At 39.9% G+C, this 19,510-nt stretch overlaps 2 protein-coding genes across 4 annotated transcripts in view; one reads left to right on the top strand and one right to left on the bottom strand.

The window, feature by feature from the left end:
* The window catches only part of LOC107587881 (adenylosuccinate synthetase isozyme 2-like), a 47,524-nt gene extending 44,349 nt beyond the window's left edge, over window positions 1–3,175 (top strand). Inside the window, exons 10-12 of the mRNA XM_016275839.1 lie at window positions 1,409–1,550; window positions 2,678–2,811; window positions 3,122–3,175. Coding sequence (XP_016131325.1) covers window positions 1,409–1,550; window positions 2,678–2,811; window positions 3,122–3,175 — 330 coding nt within the window. The remainder of the gene's footprint in view (window positions 1–1,408; window positions 1,551–2,677; window positions 2,812–3,121) is intronic.
* Window positions 3,176–10,139: 6,964 nt separating this feature from the next.
* On the bottom strand, window positions 10,140–18,599 carry zbtb18 (zinc finger and BTB domain containing 18). 3 transcript variants are annotated; one of them, XM_016275805.1, is made up of 3 exons: window positions 18,384–18,599; window positions 16,687–16,744; window positions 10,140–14,752 (listed from the first exon to the last, which is right to left on the bottom strand). In XM_016275805.1, the coding sequence occupies exons 2-3, from the start codon at window positions 16,697–16,699 to the stop codon at window positions 13,125–13,127; spliced, it is 1,641 nt and encodes a 546-aa protein (XP_016131291.1). In that variant the 5' UTR covers window positions 16,700–16,744; window positions 18,384–18,599; the 3' UTR covers window positions 10,140–13,124. The 3 variants fall into 3 exon arrangements, with proteins under 3 accessions (XP_016131291.1, XP_016131292.1, XP_016131290.1); XM_016275806.1 differs by lacking the exon at window positions 16,687–16,744 and having other exon boundaries at window positions 18,384–18,597; XM_016275804.1 differs by lacking the exons at window positions 16,687–16,744; window positions 18,384–18,599 and adding an exon at window positions 15,607–16,663.
* Window positions 18,600–19,510: the final 911 nt, after the last annotated feature.

The following is a 19,510-nucleotide window of genomic DNA, read 5'->3' as shown; positions in this document are numbered from 1 at the left end:
TGGCTGTTGCTTTTTGGGGGGAAACTTGTGGAGTTTGTGTTTGTCTGTGGGGCATAAGGGCTGGGGGTTGGGTTTTGGAGGGAGGTTATAGACGCAACACATGGCTCAGAAAAACATTAGCCGAGAGGGGAGTCCGAAGTGTTTCGGAGGAGTGGCGTGCAGCCGTTTATTGACATTGTTTTAGCCAGGAACTACTTTTTGGTTACACTTTATTTTAAGTTACAATGTAATTATACATTAAGTACTGAGTAATATTAATTAACTACATGTACTTACTATATATAGGGTTAGGATTAGGGTTTGGTTTAGGGTTACTTGCATGTAATTATGCATCCCTTATTGTTATTATAATAGTAAGTAGATGTAATGTGTGTAACAAGGACACCTTAGAATAAAGTGTTACCTACTTTTTCTATTAGAATTATAGAATTATAGCAGTGCAGTTCAATTCAAGTTGAGCTTAACTGACAGCACTTGTGGCATGTTGGTGATTATTAAAATTAATTGTAAACAAAATACTTGTAGTTTCATGAGTTGAGCAACATGATGTAAACAATAAATGTAAATTTTTATGTAAAAAAAGGGAAAAAAGCGAACTCGCCTTATATGAGAAAATGTATTTATGTTTCAAATCTGTTGTCATGACAGTGTAATACTTAAAACCCTAAAGTGACAGTAAAAAACTTAAATAATAAACAAGTTTTAACAGGAAAATGAATGTTAGTGCTTTTATAAAATTATAACCATCTCATTTTTCACTTCTAAATGCTCCAAAAATTGGCCCTATTTACTTCCATTCTAAGTGCCTCACTGTAACAGATAGATAGATAGATAGACAGACAGACAGACAGACAGACAGACAGACAGACAGATAGATAGATAGATAGATAGATAGATAGATAGATAGCTTTTTTTTAAATAACTAAAAAAATTAAATGAGGGATGAGTGAAGATCATTTCCTGTGATAATCAACATTGCCACAAATGTTGTGGATTGAGCTTAACTTGTGTTGAACCCGGAATATTCCTTTAAATGGTATCCATAGTTGAAGTCAAAATGACTGTAACTCAATATTTGTTGGCAGGCAAGGCACACACATGCACAATGGTGATCATTGCTGGAAAAGGCAGCACTTTGAAGCGTGGCCCTCTTTAAGTTCATCGTCCACCCTGTGGTTGGACAGCAGTGGGAGTCTGTGGCTAGCTCTGCCTGGACATTTGCTTCCCCATGTCTCCAGACCAGACAGGTGTTGCGTCAGCAGCGTCCAGACTCGTTTCAGCAGCTGCTGCGCTCGTCCGCACACACGCACACTCTCTCGTACACACCTCCCCCAACTGACAGATGTAGCCACACCACCCAACTAGCTTTATGGAGCCAGAGATGTTTTGACTTTAAATATTTGCCCAGGAGGGATTGCCCTGTTTGGGCAAGGCTTGTAGTGCTGCACGGCTGGGTGTAATAGGACGAGAACAACACGGACTGGCCGACAAAGAGGCACGGCCTGTACAAACACATAAACCTGCCAGCAGAACTGGAAGTCTGCAGGAGGGTGAAGTCTTTAAGTTATGTTCAGATGTTCGCCAATTGTTATACAGGAGCTCCAAAATGTGTGTGGACACTTCTGGATACACAAGTGACACTTAAAAATGTTTGACGAATATTATTACAATTTAAACAAAATATTACACCAGGTGGCATCTGAAAACAAATGATTCACTTTATTTTTTGAGCTGTTTTGTAATTAATTTTAACCAACTAGAGTCATGATGATTTTAGTGGGTGTGTAAAATGAGTTTGCACAGGTGTCCCAACACAGTATCTCCAGGTGTAGATCATCACAGTAACTATGAACGTCCCACTAACATATGACAACCACAAAGTCCAAAAAAGTCCAAATATTATTTATGATCATTTTTCATTTATCTGTAAATCTATATGTGCATCTATGTATTTGAAATAAATATAGTATATATAGATTTAAATGTATTTATTATTATTATTTATATTAATTATATTTTATTATATTTTTACATATATATATATATATACATATACTATATATATATATATATGTGTGTGATTATAGCACATCTATAGATTTCTATATATCTACATCTATATATTTTAAATATATTTATATATATATATTTCAATTATTAATGTATTTATATATTGATATATATATACTTTTACATTTATATTTATATTTCATATAAAGTATATATATATACATACTGTATATACTCACACACATACAGACATAAAATGATAGCACATATCTATATATTTTGTCTATATATATATATATATATATTATATATATTTTTATATTGATTTACATTTAATTCATTTTTCATATTTATTATATTTTATATTTATACACATTTGTATAACTATTATTTGCTTTTTATATTTGTATATATATTAATATTTTATGTATTATACACAATATTATGTTTTATTAGGTAAATCAATTTATTTATGTATGCATTTATTTATTTTACGTGAAATGCTAGTTTGCATGCTTTTGATGGTTTCCAATGCAAAGGCCTACATTTTTAAGCGTGACTCAAGTGTCCAGACACTTTTTGTGGCCACTGAATGTGATAAAGACCCTCAATGCTACATGCAAGCTGGAATTTTTTTTCTTATGATAAAACCTCTTGTAACTGAGAGATTTCAAAGCTGCACTGAAAGGGAAAGGTAATCCAGCTAGATGCACCACCTCAGAAGAAACCTATAAGAAAGCACTGTCTCACCATCTGGGCCTGTACTCGCCCATCCCATTAGGACGCCACATTAAAGAGCAGGTACAGTAATTGCGAGAGCCGGCCTACAGGAGCGCAACCTGCAATACTTTCACTTGTCCAAAGAGAGAGAGAGGCAGAGGGAAAAACTTTCCTCGCACAGCAGATTCATCTTGCAACAGCTTCTAAGGACTGCCAAACAGATGCCAGTACAATTGCTTGTCTTTTTTCCTCTTCCCCTGCAATCTAAGTATGGCGCCCATATGGCTGCAGCTGAAGGGAGTGATTGTTGGTATTGTTCATTTTGTCAGTGATCCTGGGCGATGCGGGAGCACTAATGATAATGCTGTGTGCAGATGTGTGTTGGGTGCAGACGCTCATTGAGGAGGGCGACTCTTCACTCATTCACTCTCTGAGGCCTGCTTGATCTCAGGCTGGGACGGGGACGCAGCTCATGACATCAACAAGAAGAGGCAGATGTTTTTGGTGGTGGAATGACTTGAATGTGTCAGATTTGTTCTACATATTTACTTCAAGAATATGTTGGTGAAACAAAACTAGTCACTGAGACATTCAGAATGAGGAAATGAAATACAGACGTGAAGCTGAAATTAAGAGCGTCTGGCTTTAATGAAATTCAGTGTTGAGGTTGAGCTACTGTTTCTGACAAATGACCCACCCCCTCAGATTTTCAAACCAACTGGATTTTAATTGCAACTTTCAAATAAATGTGTCTTTAATAATTAATTTAAATGATTATCGTTGGTTAAAAAGTGTTTGTCTAAAACACTGTGGCAGAAAATCACCCAATCACATCCAAAAAAATAATTCTGCCATGATCATTTCTGTAATGATAAAAGTTATTATAAGAGTGTATTTTACCAAATAGATGCTAACAAATAGAAGTCATGTTTGCCAGGTGAGGTAAGTCAATAAAACTAGAAAAATACTGTCATTATTGTAGATATACTTATCACATAATAATTGATGCTAATTGTGCAAATGGTGGCAAATAACAATTTGTTTTATATGCATCGAACCTTGACAGACTGCGGCTTCAAATTAACATTTGATCATTTAGAAGCGATGTTATTAGCAGTATTTAAATAGGCTACTATCATTTATTCATATTTTAAATTTTCATATTTTCATAAAATTTTACATTTTAATTTCGTTATACACTGTAAAATGATTTTATTTTTATTTTCTGTTTATTTTATTATAAGATTATTTGAGTATGTTTTACAAGAAAATACAATTTTAGTATTTCTGCTTAAAAATTTTACGTTTAATTCAATTTATTACTTTCCATTACTTTGTAATTATTTGTGAAATTCACTAGCAATTTCTGATTTAGTTTTTTTCATTGTGTTTTTGGAAATTTTTCTTCATCTTCTTTTTAATATTTATATTTAGCTTTATTTTTATTTTCAGATTTGGTTTTAGTAACTTAAGTACTTCAACTTAAATTATTTGATTTCAGTTATTTGCCAAAGCCACAGTTTTATTTTTTATGTAAGTTTTTTTTTTCAGATAATATTTATATTTTGTCTTATACCTTTATTTCAACAACTGAATTTTTTTTTATAGTTTTAGTTAGTGATAGTTTAGAAGACCCAAAATCCCTAAATTTCTATAAAATTCCTTTAAAAAAAGCTGGAATTCATGTCAAATGTGTGGCGTTCTTCATGTCTTATCCTGCATAGGTACCAAGCGAGCCAAGACTGCCACTTATGCCTTTAAAACAAAGTGCCTGTAGTGTTTACTTGGTTGTAAAATATGTCTTGTTTGTCAAAGTTCCCTCATCACAAACGCCTAATAACCTGCAAACTCAGAGGCATTTTCTGCACAAATCTATGCTAAATACACAGACAAAATCAAGAGGCCTTTTGGAGGACGCATCAATGTTAAAAGTACCAGTATCTCATCCGTCCTCCTTCAGGATTTCTTTTCAGCTCCCTGCCAAGGTTGCTGTGCGGTGGTGGATAATGCAGCATTGTGAGAGGGAATGTGGCATGTTGGCTGTGCCAGGTCCCACAGGCTGAGCCCACGTTCTCTCTCCCTAACCCAGTTCAGGATGTGCGCATTAATCCTGCGAGTCGGCCTCGGGCCACTCTGAGTTGCTGCAGGTTGGTGGAGGCGACAGATGGGGCCCGCGCTGCCGGACCTCGCAGTGAGCGGAGAGCTTGGCATCTCCGGCTGAGACGACAATGCTCCTCTTTGTACGCAAACTAGCTCACGACAAAAAAGTCATATGCATACTATGGTTAACTGTTATTGTATACCAAAAATGCATTGACACTAACATCCTTATGGTAATGTTTGTATGGATGTGAGGTCTGTATTGGCATGGTCATATCTGGAAGGTGTTGGAGTGTGATATTCTGCTCTAACAGCGTGTCTGTTCTTCATGTGGAGTTACAACCACATGTGTAAAGAGTGTCTGAGCCCTGCTGAGTCACACGTTTGGGGTGGACAGGTGTGGGGTCTCTTTAGAAATGACTATTGCAGGAACTGAGCTGCAGAACACCAGGAAAAACAAAGCTTTTACAACACACAGAAAGTGTCTGTAGAGTGTGCACTGACCTGTTGGTTAACTACTTTTTATAATTTAAAACAACTATCTTCCATTTGAATATATTTCAAAATCGAATTTATTCCTTTGATGGCAAAGCTGGATTTTCAGCATCATTACTCCAGTCTTCAGTGTCACATGACCCTTCAGAAATCATTCTAATATGCTGATTTGCTGCTCAAGAAACAATTTGTATTATTAATGTTGAAACATTTGTGCCGCTCAATATTTTTGTGAAAACTGTGACATTTTTAATAGTGTCTGATAAATAGAAAGTTCAAAAGAACAGCATTTGTCTGAAATAGAAATCTTTTGTAACATTTAAATGTCTTTACCATCACATTAAAATGACTGGCTCCAGACTTTTCAACAGAAGTGTATATGATATTTTTCTGCAAGGTATGGATACCTTTTTTAATATAGGTATATAAACAGATGTATATATGCAATGTCTATCTGACCCCCCCCCAATAAGGTCACATCACTGCACCCAGGAGAAGTGCTGACTCGCTGCTGCCTAAATCCTGCCAAGACCCCCTATCAACATCCCACACCCTGCTGCCCACTTATCTACAGTGGGCAGAAGTGCTACCAACAGCTGGTTCTGAGAGAAAGAAACAGCCGACCAAACGAGTCACATCAAGGGTTTGCCGGGCCTCCAACATTGAAAGGCAGTATAACAAGGAAATGCAAGAGTCCTCTAAAACATAATTTCTGGTTGAAGTGTTGAACTGTATTGGCTAATATATGTAAGGGATCATGTAAAGTCAACCTGTCATTATAGCACAATAAGTCTCAGATTAAGGAGTATTTCATAATAATGACTGATTGTACATTATAGCACTTCTTACCATTTAAGTGGACATGAAATATTGATTTGAGCTGAAATTATTATTTTTATTTGAGAAGCAGGAGAGCGAAAAGTAGAGAGACATGTCAGAAACACAGCTAGGAAGTCTGTTGTTTGGGACAACTGTCAGTTATAGTCATTAGTAGTCATCATGCTGAAATATGTGAACACTGAATGCCACAAATGTTCAATCAGAACCAAGTATTTCAGACAGCTGTTTGATCAAATCACTGTATAAAAATCATAGTATACACAATACTGTTTATAAGTTTAGGGTCAGCAGGCTTAAGAAATCAATACTTTATTCTGTAAAGACAATAAATTGATCAAAAAGGACAGGAAAGACATTTATATTGTTAGACAATATTTCTAATTCAAATGAATGCTGTTGTTTTAAACTCTCTATTAAAGACATTTTCAAAAAATTATTACATTTAAAAAATATTAAGCAGCCGTTTTCAACACTGATAATAAGAAATGTTTCTTGAGCAGCAAATCAGCATATTATGATTTCTGAAGGATCATGTGACACTGAAAACTGGAGTAATGGTATGATTATAAATAGAATAGAATAGAGTTTTTCAAAAACCATTGCTATAAATGAATTGCAATCAAGTGATATTCTTCCACAGGACAAATATTAAGAGGTAAAGGATTTGCATTACTTTTTGAAGGTTTTTTAGCATTACATTTAAAGTCTCCTTCAAACATTTCAATGTCAGTTGTACAAGTTTTTGGATTTGAAAATGTTAATATAAAAATCGACAAACTCTTTAAACTCTCCTGTTCACTGATTTGCAGTTCTTCTCCATCATCATTTAGTACATATGACAACCCCCCTTCTTTCTGCTACAGAAGATTCATACAAAAGAAATGTTGTGTTTTATCTGTGCTCAAGCGAGCTCCACAGACCCCTGAATGTGCTTGTGTGGAGAACCCTGTCTGCACCTCTCACTCCTCACCAAACAGCACCACAACCTACACTCACACACACACACACACACACACACGCATAATAACATTTAAGTTGGGGTTGCGTCTTCTTTTGTTGGGGGACGCAGGGTGCATGGCGTACCCCTCCCTAAACCAAAAATATTCCCCCATGCAGACCCCTCTCCCCCACCCCTGACAGGCTGTAGCACCACTGCATTGTCTGAAGGGCCAAGACAGGCCGCTTGTTGCTTGCCTTCTGTCTGTGTGCACAGGGCGCTCAACAATGGCTGCCTTTTAAATGAGGCAGACAACTGAAAGAAAAAAGACATCGTCCCTCCTGCCTGCTTTTCTCACCTTTTATCTGCTCAGCCCTTGTACTTTCTCTTTCATGTAGGACTTAATGCTCCTTTCATTCCCTTAAATTCTTTACATCTTAACTGCTGGCTGCAGTTGAATTTCCAGCACTTTTTGGACTCTTCATGAGTGAAAATTTTCTTTCACCAAATTGTGGTGAATATGAAAATGTTAATATTTAGGTATATTAATGTTAATAAGTATTATTACATATGTATTATGTTTATATTTATTGATTAATAAGACAACGCAATTATATAATATACTCACGGTAACCTGTTTTATTCAGACAGGAAGAAGAAATGAGCGGTGGGCTTTTATGTTTCTACATTTTTTAGTCTATTTCTGTATTTGTCAATATCAATTTGAGTTTATTTTCATATTTCTATTTTTATTAATATATCTAACCTTCATGTTCTGTTGAAATTTTAAGTTTGAATGTCCCAGAGACCCATATTGTGTAATAATTATAATAGCAATTTTTAAATGAACCTCATTTCCCATTCAAATTACTTTAATGTTAATCAGCACCTCTGGCTGCAGTTGAATTTCCAGCACTTTTTGGACTCTTCATGAGTGAAAATTTTCTTTCACCAAATTGTGGTGAATATGAAAATGTTAATATTTAGGTATATTAATGTTAATAAGTATTATTACATATGTATTATGTTTATATTTATTGATTAATAAGACAACGCAATTATATAATATACTCACGGTAACCTGTTTTATTCAGACAGGAAGAAGAAATGAGCGGTGGGCTTTTATGTTTCTACATTTTTTAGTCTATTTCTGTATTTGTCAATATCAATTTGAGTTTATTTTCATATTTCTATTTTTATTAATATGTCTAACCTTCATGTTCTGTTGAAATTTTAAGTTTGAATGTCCCAGAGACCCATATTGTGTAATAATTATAATAGCTATTTTTAAATGAACCTCATTTCCCATTCAAATTACTTTAATATGTTAATCAGCACCTACACTCTTAAAAAATAAAGAGGGCTTTCACAGCAATGCCATAGAAGAAACATTTTGGGTTTCTAAACACTGTTTCAGTGAAGAGTTTTTAATAGAACCTTTTTTTTTGTGAACAACATTTTAATAATCTGAAGAACCTTTTGTAGAATGAAAAGGTTCCATGGACGTTAAAGGTTTTTCGTCTGTTTCTTCAGGACAGAAATGTGATCGTATTCATTCATCAAGAAAAAATGAAAAATAAAATAAATGCATAAAAAAGTATCAGAGTATCAATTTTCTCTGGGGGTCTCTGAGAGCCTAAATATAATTAATGTAACACTGAGGACAAAAGGGTTATCAAATTTGTTTATAATTAATTGTGTTTATAATAATTTCTTTTAAGACTAGGAAGTGTCATTAAGAATAAACCTGACACTTTATAATCTCCTCAAATCCAAGCAGAGCAGGATGGTTAATGACGTTCAATAAATGCACTAACTTCACAGAGCACAGCATCTGCTGCGGCTCCTCTTGGAACGCCAGCAAACAGAAAGGCCTCTTCCTGTCTGTGCTTCTCTAATGTACATTATATTTGGAGCTGGTCACAGAGTATGGCGAGGCACTCGGCAGCTATCTGCGTGGGCAGAATCAGTCATACCTCAGTGCAACGGCTGCCCTATCGATGCCATGTGTGCCGCTCTCCCCCAGAACGCTGCCTGGCACGCGGCTCCCGCTAACTTCTCCGGTGGAGCTACATATAGAAGCCCAAGCTGGTAACACACTCATCACATCGAGCCCACTACCCTTCGGCATAGCCAAATGTTTCCACAGCTGCCCCTTTGTCTCTGCTCCTTGAGTAAACAAAGGACAGATACAAATTAATGACCTAAATTCATAGTAAAAAAGCAAAGAGAGAAAACCATTATGCTCCAACTGTCCGTTCCAACCAGATGTTAGATGTAGATTTGTATGTGAATGTCACAAATCAAATCTCAGCTCTCTTGAGAAAATCAGCAAAAGAGTGCACAATATTGTCGAGAAATACAAAACAATAAGGCGCTATTCAGACTTCCTCAATAATACAAGCGGAAATGGATCTTAAGTCCAAAACGAGTTTGAAAACTAAATCTTGCACCAATTAGGAGGAGGTGCCGTGTGTGTGTGTGGAAGGGGGGCAGGCTTACAGCACGGGACCATCTGTGGCAGTGGCCTGTTGAGTAACGCTCGATGAAGTGGTCAGCCTTTAGTGCATCTGTAGGCCAGGTTTGTCGAACAGTGAGACATTAGATAAAGCTGATTTGTTTGCTGGAAAACTGTACTTGAGGAGCTTTGAAAGCAGCCTGTGTGTGTGTGTGTGTGTGTGTGTGTGATCTGTGATGCAGGGGGAGGGGTTGGTCTTCGTACAAGCTGCTGCACATTTTCCCAGGTCCAACCCACGCCTTTACTGGAGCACCAGCCAGACATTAAAGCAGCATATACACGAGCCATGTAAGACCGCGTACACTCACGCTCACGCACACACACACACATCCGGACAGTATACTCAATCCACAGACCTCACGCACTGGAAAACATGTTTCCACCCACACGAGCATCTACAGTAAATAAGATTATTGAACTGAATGCAAAAAACACAAACACCGTCTCACCAATCTGCACATTGTCATTGCTCTGGCAAATCCCGCCAGAAGTTTCTGACAGAAAAATGGCACGGAGAGGTTAAGGTTCTTATAATTTATTGCAGTTTGCACACAATTTAAAAATTTCACCAACAGCACACCAAAAGTACAAAACTAAACAGCCTCATAATTTACTTCCCTTGAGAAAATGAAACATACTATGATTGTCAAAGCTAAATGTCTAAATCCATAAAAAGAACAATGTCAACATAGCCAAAAAATCTCAGAAGGGAAGCAATTACATGTGAAGTTGAATCTTCTTTTTTTCCCCATCCAGACAGCGATTGTCCTTGAATTCAACAGATATTTATTATTTTCTTTCCCATACTCATTAGCCACCAAGTTTGAATTTGACAGTTGTTCTTCACACTGGGGTTCCTGGGTTTCAAGTAAACTAAAGGGGTGTCTAATTTATGGATATGCTTCATAGGCCATTTCACAGCTTAATTTCCATTGAACAAAAAACAAACAAAAAAAAGTCCAAGAAAGACATCCAGTATTCCAGCGACAGTTTCCAGTTTTCACCCTCTGAGTATAATATGATAACAGTAGTTTAAGGCGGTCAAGTACAATAGAAGCCAACAAAAAACATAAAGAAAAGGAGAGCATAGAAAACAAATCAACCCCACAGTTGATTTTTTTATCTGTCACAGACATTTTAGAGTGCAAAAGGTAAAAGTACCACCGTGCAAAACGCCATGAGGAGCGTGCGCTGTTGGCAAAGCTCAACCTTTTCACTAGCCGTTGCACCAGCCAAATATATGGTAGGATAGTTCCTGAGGCCTGCGTAGGCCCGTGTGCCGCACACTCCTGTCCTGCTCCAAACATGTGCGGAGCCCCCGGCCCTCTCTAACTAAAGTAGTTCAAGCATTTCAGCACTATGTGAATGACTGATCTACGTCTACAGCGCGAAGCCATATGCGTTTCATTTTTCTTTGCTTTTTATTTCTCTGGATTTGACAATGAAATTGTTTTTTGTGAAACAAACAAACAAAATGAACAGAATTTTCACATTGTTAATAAAAGAAATCTTAGCAAATTAAAAGAAAAAATAAAACATTTTCAAAAGAAACATTTTTCGAAATCACAAATGCTGCAAAAGTTAACAATCACAAATGTATAGATCTTTTTTCAGTGTAACAAAGTCCATTCAATTAGGTTATAATTAAGCGTATACATTTCATAAAGGCCTCTTTTGCACATCATTCTAATTTCATTAAGCTTCAAAGGTGCAACCAACCTTGCCAAACACGTTCTAATGACAAAAAAAAGGACTTATGTATTGAACACAAACACACGCATACAAACCACTCAGATCAGAGTGTGTCGAGCTTTATGCTGTTTAAAGATCCTTCAGCTTCTCCAAATAGATGTGCGCTGCTGAGGACACCCATAAAGAAGAGCTGTACCATCAGCCACGCAAATGTGTCTTCATGGCAATCGAATCTGAAGCAAGTGCCAATTGAAAAGATAAATAAATAAATTACAAACAGAGCCGACATGATTCAAATGACAACAGCCAGTAAACAGGACACTGAGACAAACAGCAGTTGAGGACCCAGCACTGGGAAGAGCAGTGCGCAAGGAGATGCTAGCAGGAGCCATGCTAGCATTCTGAACAATAAATGTAGCGATCCAGCCTCTGCTGACACCTGGCCCCTCGTTAACCCCCGAATCCTACAGCGAGCCCGAACCGAATCGCGTCTCGTGTGTAGATACTGCAGCCTAACGTCAGTGCATTTCCACAATCTTCACAGCCCAGAAAAAAAACACCTCACCAGAACCCCAGATTCATTCTCTAATAAGAGGAAAAAACTCAAATCTACCAAGGAATCAAATGAGTTAATTAAAAAATACACTCTCTGATGCAAAACAACAATGAAAAAGAGTAAGTTAAATAAAATGCATGCAATTTCTACAGCGGTAATATTAAAGGTACTTTTTTTTTTCTCAACAGACAGGTGCCCTGACTGTAATGAATCAGTCAATTACAGTGTACAGCAATACAGCAAGTCACATCTTTTTCAATATACAGGTCAGACATCATGCAACAACAGATTCCGTTTTAAAAATGAAAAATCTTAATAAAACACTACAGAAATCTCTAGAAATGCAGCTGATGTAAAAACCAACCTCATAGCAACCGAGTGATGTAGAGCAACCGCAACTAAAACGCGAAAATGACGTCAAATCATATTAAGAAAGATAAAAAAAAAAATGCGGCAACTGATATGAAAAAGGAGGCTGTACATTGCATGAGTGCCTTGTTTGTCTTCCATCAGTCAAGTTTCCTATAACGAGTCAAAAATGTACAAGAGCTTAAGTAACACGAGCTTAGAGCTTCCTCATGGGATTTAAAGGACTGACCTGCTCACACACTACATGTGTACATGTGCGTATGCGCATGAATACACATGCACGCATGGCCACAGTCACACATCAGGTATGTTATCTGCAAATTATAGTAGTGCACTATATATATATATATATATATATATATATAAATACACACACACACATACTCAAACAAGAGGCGAGTGTATACAGGTAAATATATGACCATAGTACCCGTTTAGTGTGTCCTTAGTTTTAAACTCCTCTGTCTATTACCTGAAATCTTCATATGCTTTTCATGGCAGATGTTCCTTGAAATTTAGGAGTGTATACAAATACTGTAAATTATATACAGTTGAAAATCCCAATGAATCATTTTTCTGTCAAAGTTGGTCACTGAGACCAGCACCCATGTTTTCTAAAAACCCAAGGAGAACAGGAAAAAAGAAAAGAAACCCAAAAGAGACCAGAAAATATATTAAAAGGAAATCAGTAGTAACATTTTCATGTGCTAGTAAAGTGCAATTCAACAAGATTTGCAATATACATACAAGAAAAATGACTGATTCAGACCCTTCGGCCGTCACTCCGCCCCACTCTTACCTTCACCTCTCTGCCCCAACAAAATGCCACTCAGATCTCTCTCATTAATTTAACAAACAGTTCAAACAGTCTGCTATCAGTTTAGATTTCATTTCCACAGTTCTTGAGAACTATCTTCCAGTGCCCAGTCTCTGACAGTGGGTAGATTGAGCGACTCGCTCTTGACCGAGAGCGAGTTCACCAGTTCGCAGTGGAACTTGCGGATGTGTCGGTACAAGTCCCCTGACTGCGTGAAGCGCCGCTCGCACCACTTGCAGGCGTGCGGCTTCTCACGCGTGTGCACGACGGCGTGTCGGCTTAGGTTGTGCGAGTACTGGAAGCTCTTGCCGCAAGTAGTGCATGTGTAGGGCTTCTCGCCCGAGTGTGTCCGCTCATGACGCTTTAACGTGTACATGCAGGAGAAGGTTTTGCCGCAGATGGAGCAGGTGGGGACATTGACGTCGCCGGCCGGCTTGGACCGTACACCTTCCTGCTCGCGGAAATGCGTGCTGAGGTGGATCTGCAGGATGTGTGGGCTGGGGAAGACCTTGTTGCATAAGGGGCACATGAAGATCTGAGTATGTGGAGCCCCTAGCATGCTGGAGACGTAAGGCAACAGGGAGTTCTCGACCCCCGCGGCCTCGTGCGCTCGCTCGCTGTCCCCTCCTAAGATGTCTGTGTCGTCGTCGCCTCCTTTGTCGTCCCGCTCCAGCTCGCTGGCCAGCGAGGCCTCACGCAGGGCCGAGAGGTGAGCCTCGAGGCCCAAGCGCCGTTGCGCCACGAGGCTGATGCGAGTCCCGTTGGTGCTGGGTGGCTCCTTGACACCGCTGTGCTCCATCTCGTAGTCGCCGCTCACCAGCTCGTCATCGTCCGAGCCCGTGTCCTTTTCCACCTTGACCTGAACCAGGGCACTCTGGAGGCTGTCTGGGGTCACAGAGCTGCAGAAATAAGGGTTGCCAGCCATGGTCTCCCCAGGACCTCCGCCCAGACCGGACTTCACAGAGAGGTCAAGCACGCAATCGGTGTCAGCGGAGACTCTCCGAGACACAGCCGAGCGACGGGACAGGGAGCCTGTGGAGCTGCTGGGGCTGCCGGCAGGAGATTTGCCAGCGTCGGGGCCATGTGTTTCCGCCTCCCTGGGGCTAGTGGTGGGAGACGTGGTCCGGTCGGAAGGCAGACGCATCCACATGCTCCCCGGCTCCTGAGGGCTGTCCCGCTTGTTCGCCATGTCCTCGTCGTCACTCTGCAGCAGGTCGGCGGTGGTCGGCCGGCCCGTGCTTCCACCTTCCGAGAAGCTCTCCACCTTGTCCGAGCAGCTGGAAGCATCCTCCTCCCGCTTGGTGCTGTCGGCCTCGGCCGTGGCCTTCTGCTTGAGCTTCTTCTTACACACTTTGACGATGTCGTACATGTGGAGGTAGCTGGCAGCAGCCAGCACATCCTCCACTGGAAGCGATTTGAACTGGAGCTTTCCTTCGTACATGAACTCAAGCAGGAGAGCGAAGGCCGGGGCCGTGACAATGTCGCTGTTCAGATGAACAATGTCCCTTTTGTCTAGCTGGTCCTTGTAAAAGAGGTGGAAGTACATGCTGCATGAAGCCAGCACTGCACGATGGGCTCGGAACTGGGCATCACCGACCAGCACAGTGGAGTCACAAAGGAATCCCTGATGCCTCTGCTCGCTCAGACACTGTAGCAAATGTCTGCTGTGGTCTGGAAACTCCATGCTGTCTTCATAACCTGCAAAAGACCACAGATGTTAGTGAGACTCTCTAGAACAACAATTGTTTTGTCTGCAGCTCTGTGTGGAACTTCTCTCTTTTCCCACCCGCTCCGTCCCCTCTCTCTCTCTCGCTCCATACATACATACTCTCGCACTCTAATTCTCTCTCCCTCCCTCCCTCCACCCCTGTGGGAACACTGGAAAAATGTTCACCACAGTCATGACATAAAAGGATTACTAAAAAGCACATGCAAAAAGTATATCATCACAGATTATATATTAGGCTAATTGCATTTTCCTCGCTTGGGCACTTTAAGGTACACAGAAGTGCGTTTAATATTACATTTTACACTAACCCTTTTAATTAAAAGTTTAAAAGCACGAGACCAGGGAAATTAACGCAAAAATGTAAATGAAAAATATCCCAATTGTAAATTAAATTTAAAGCAATACTGCCGTACGTATCCCATCAGTACCATTCGGGTATAATCAGATGGCGTGGTGTAAGGAGCTAAAGTCCTGATTCCACAGATGCCTGCGTGAGAGAATCTTTCCTGTTTTTTCTCGCTGTGCTCCTGGAGCAGTTATTTATAATAACCCACTTTGGCCAGGACACCAAGTATAGGTAACAGGCTTACAGGTACACAAACAGCTCACCATCATGGGCACACTGCATAAGTATACTAAGTACCATGATCTCTGAGGTTACGACAACTGAGGTAGCAGAACATCAGCATGCGTAATCAAAGTCGGACAATCTGCAAATAAAATATGCACTAAAATATATATTATCTTTACAAAACACACATAAACAATTTACAAACTAAAAAAGTTGAAAGTAAAATAAACACAAAAAATTATGAAATCACACCTGTTACCCGCGAAGATCGTTCCCGTCTAAAAAAATGCACCGGCGTCATGTTCAAGCAGCGGACTTAAATGAACTCATTTGAATCTTCATTTAAATCTGATTGGGATAGCAAGCCAAAGCCCCCCACCCTACCCCAAACAGCGTTCAGACCTTCATTAATGAGGGGCTTATAGGGGGACAGGGGGATAACAAACCTCTCGCCAGCCCTCTCCTCCCCCTTTTCCCCTCCCCAAATCTTTGGAGAAATGGAACATCCTCCCCAAAGAGGCGGTCCACAGCAGATTTACAATACAATCACTTTAAGTGCCCCGAAGTCCACATCAATCCTAATCTTTAAGATGGCTAAAAATAAAGATTGCAGGACAGCTCACAAGGTAGCAGCGATCAAATTAGGAGACTGGGAGGACAGAGAGGGACGGAGAAGGAGGCTTATGAACATCTGATCCAGCTGACTGAGACCATATGGCAGCTGCTGCCCAGATAAAGAGATTAAGACTAGGAGGAGTGCGATTACAGCTGTCTAGCCAATTCAGGCAGCTCAAATCTGCAAGTTCTAAATTAGTCCTTACAAACAAGAAAAAAAGGAAAGAGTTGAGCAAAAGCCTGACGAAGGGACGTTTTGAAGAACGCGCGATTATATAAAGTTGCATATTTATTTTTGCTAAAAGCATTTCTGCATTTTTGGTCGTTTTACAAGATTTAGAAGATCTCGTTACTTAAAGAAAAAACAGGTTTTATAATCGCATAAGAGTTTCTAGTTTTAAATCTGTAATACTATAATGAACTACCCTACCAACGCCACTCTATACTGTCACAACAGAGCAACAATTTGTCATTGAGAACGAAGTAACCGAATAGAAGACCTGCAAACAAACAGAATAATCAAACGCTTGCATGGAAACCTCTTCATGGCAACAAAAAGTGTCACTTGTCCCCCAGCCTGGTTACACTACACCAACTCGAAATCCTTTACTTCCCATTTCACACACTCTGATGGCTGATGGCAGATGCGCAAAAAGACTTAATGAGAGCTCCCTATTCAAAACACATCCCTGTTGCCCGGACCCCCCAGTACAGTACCTGCAGTACGCATCAACTTGATTAAGTCCACTGTTGTGGTAGCGCCGGCTGTAACTCCCTTCGCCGAATCAATGAAAGGGTAGAGACGTGAGAGAAAGAGAGAGAAAATCAAACTGTGAGGGACAGATGCAAAGTGGAGGAGATGTTGGAGGGGAATGCGATGCCTCCTCCTGCACACAGATCCGCACACACACTAACTCCCAGTCTGTGCGTTAGAAGAAAAGACTGGGGGATGGCAGCCTGTCAGCTGCTCTGACATCATGTTCAGATGGAAATGCTACCTCCAGCTGTGCTCCTTTTAGTGCCATATGCTACTCCTCTACACTCTTGCCACCAGCCTCTCCTTTATACAACTTTGTTTCTCTTTCCCCCCTTTAAAAACCAGGAGGAAGGGAAGTGTTGTGAGGTGCTTCTGTAGAAAACTAGCCAATTCCCCCCTTTAGTTGTAATCTCTCAGCAAAGAAGAACTTGGAAATGGGTCCGTCTGAAAGCCGACACTTTTTTTCTAACCTAGTTTCCTGCATTGAGAATTTAAATACCCTTAAGTTTTCCCCCCCTCTCCTTCCAGTAACCATAAACAAAGGCCAGCACAGCACATTCGCAACTGACAGATCCACGCAGCTGATATTGTTTTCGACTTCTTTATGGTTCACTGGCCGCGCCATTACCGTCATTCATTTTACTAACCCTTTGGACAGAGGAGGGAGAGAGAGAAAAAAGAAATAAGAAACAATGGGAACAATCATACAGGCCTTATAAGTACGGTTCAAAACAAAAGCCACTGCATTCCGCATTAGGGCTTACAGACCTCATTACTTCTTAAGTATCCAACTCATATTTCTGTTCATTTTCAGAAACTTCTTCAGTGCGAGCCAAACAACAGTTTCCTGTTTACCACCAAATTCAGCAAAACAAAGATACTCAAATATAATCTGAAGGTCTCTCCTGAAAGATGTCACACTCATGACAGAATATTTAGTTTTTTTAACTCATTGATATTCATGAATATTTTTAAATGCATAAAAAGCCACAAGAATGCAGAGTTTGCCGCATCTGTCACATGCATTACACTTGGTCTCAGGGGCTTTTAAGCTAATAAGAGCTTTTCATTCAATATGTACTCGAACGATTAGGCTTGCTTATTACGTGTTTTGGTTTACAAAGCAATTGGTTAACATGAAGGTAAAAGTAAAAAACTAAGCCCACAATAGCGCATTGTTTAATACCGTGACATGTCAAAGTGAACTTGTTTTCAAACCTAGGAAAACGTTGTCCTTAAAGACTTACCCAAATGGTGCCAAGTTAGCACCTTCTTCAACTTAAAAGCTACGATACAAAACAAACAGACATAAAATAACACAAACTACGAGTCCACCTAGGTAGGAAATGGTATTATAGCAGGCTACTCCTACACAAACACACACACAGAGCACCGCCGACGGTCTTTCTCTGGATCCTGACCCCGTACGTTCAGGAAAAGCTAGCTTGCGTGGCTAACAAATAAAAAGTAAGCGTTCAACCTGCAGTGTTACAGTTTCGCGACAGGCCCCGATGCCACGCGCTCGAGCAACTCATTCTGCGCGTGAAGACCGACAGTCGCGTGAAAAAGATCGTTACTTTTCTCCATAACAATCCAGCCAGTGCCTCCAACCCCCCTTTCATCTCCTTAAAGAGCACCTCGTATCACAGGCACTTACAGACAACCAGGTCCAGCGTCTTCCTGCTTCCTCCGTCTAATCCTCTCAGCGAGAAAAACAACTCGATTGACTTTCAACAGCTTTCCATAACAACCCGCGGTGGCAGGAAAGACGGAGCAGGCGAGCGGAGCGACGAGAGCTGCGGCAGCCAGATGTTTCCGAGCTGTTGCTACTCAACTCTCCTGTAAAGAGGAAGCGCTTGACTGGCAGCGCGCAAGCCAATGGAAGAGGCGAAAAGAAAAGCGAAGGCAAATTGGAAGCTGCCGCTGAGGGGGGAAGAGGGAGGGATGTCTCTTTCTCGGCGTAGGTTGACACCAGGCAACAGTGAGAAAGCAGAAAAAAGGCCGAGCGAGCGGGTTCCTCGAGCAGACTGGCGCAGCGCGCGGATCGAGGGACATTGCGCAATGTTAGGTGGGTACTGTAGTCACGGACCGAGCAGCGGTGAAGAACAGGTGCGCTGCGGAGAGATAGGGGCACGGGGACAACGAGACGGCCGCTTAAGCCGATTCCAAATGAGGAACAGAGGCGCGAGTGTCTGATGTAACTCTAGAATTATTACTACAAAATAAAACGAAAAGAGACCGTTTAAAGTGAAACATTACATTTGAGAAGGGCTTATAATTTACAAATATTTAGCGTACAAAATGGGTCTATAAGCGGATGAAAAAAATACTTGGGTAATTGTAATTAGTTATTTTAGTTATTATTCTTGATTATTATTATCATCATCATCATCATCATCATCTGAAATGTTACCAAGTTGTTTCCTTTTAGTGGCAGCTTTAATTGGGAGATTATCAATAGTCATTCAAATTTCATACGCGGGCAAACGACATTAATGCACTATTGAAGTTAAAAGAGTACATTGGCCTATTCTAAAATCTATTTTATTATTTAATTAAATTCATTTGGGCTCAATTTGAATGCAATGTACCGCAGTGTATATGGTTACTGAAATGTTGTGCTGTCGCTACCACCGTAATATTTTGGGCTGTAGCCTACACTACAATTACAAAAAATATTTTTCTTTGGAAAAAGAAATATATCAATATTTTAGAAATATATAAATAAATAATTAAATGCAATTAGATAGAGAAATATAATTAATGTAGCCTAATATAATTAAT

This window comes from Sinocyclocheilus grahami, unplaced genomic scaffold, assembly GCF_001515645.1.
Source record: "Sinocyclocheilus grahami isolate Dianchi unplaced genomic scaffold, SAMN03320097.WGS_v1.1 scaffold96.1, whole genome shotgun sequence".
NCBI lineage: Eukaryota > Metazoa > Chordata > Actinopteri > Cypriniformes > Cyprinidae > Sinocyclocheilus > Sinocyclocheilus grahami.
The sequence above is the reverse complement of the archived record's forward strand: the minus strand, read 5'-3'. Positions and strand labels throughout refer to the sequence as shown.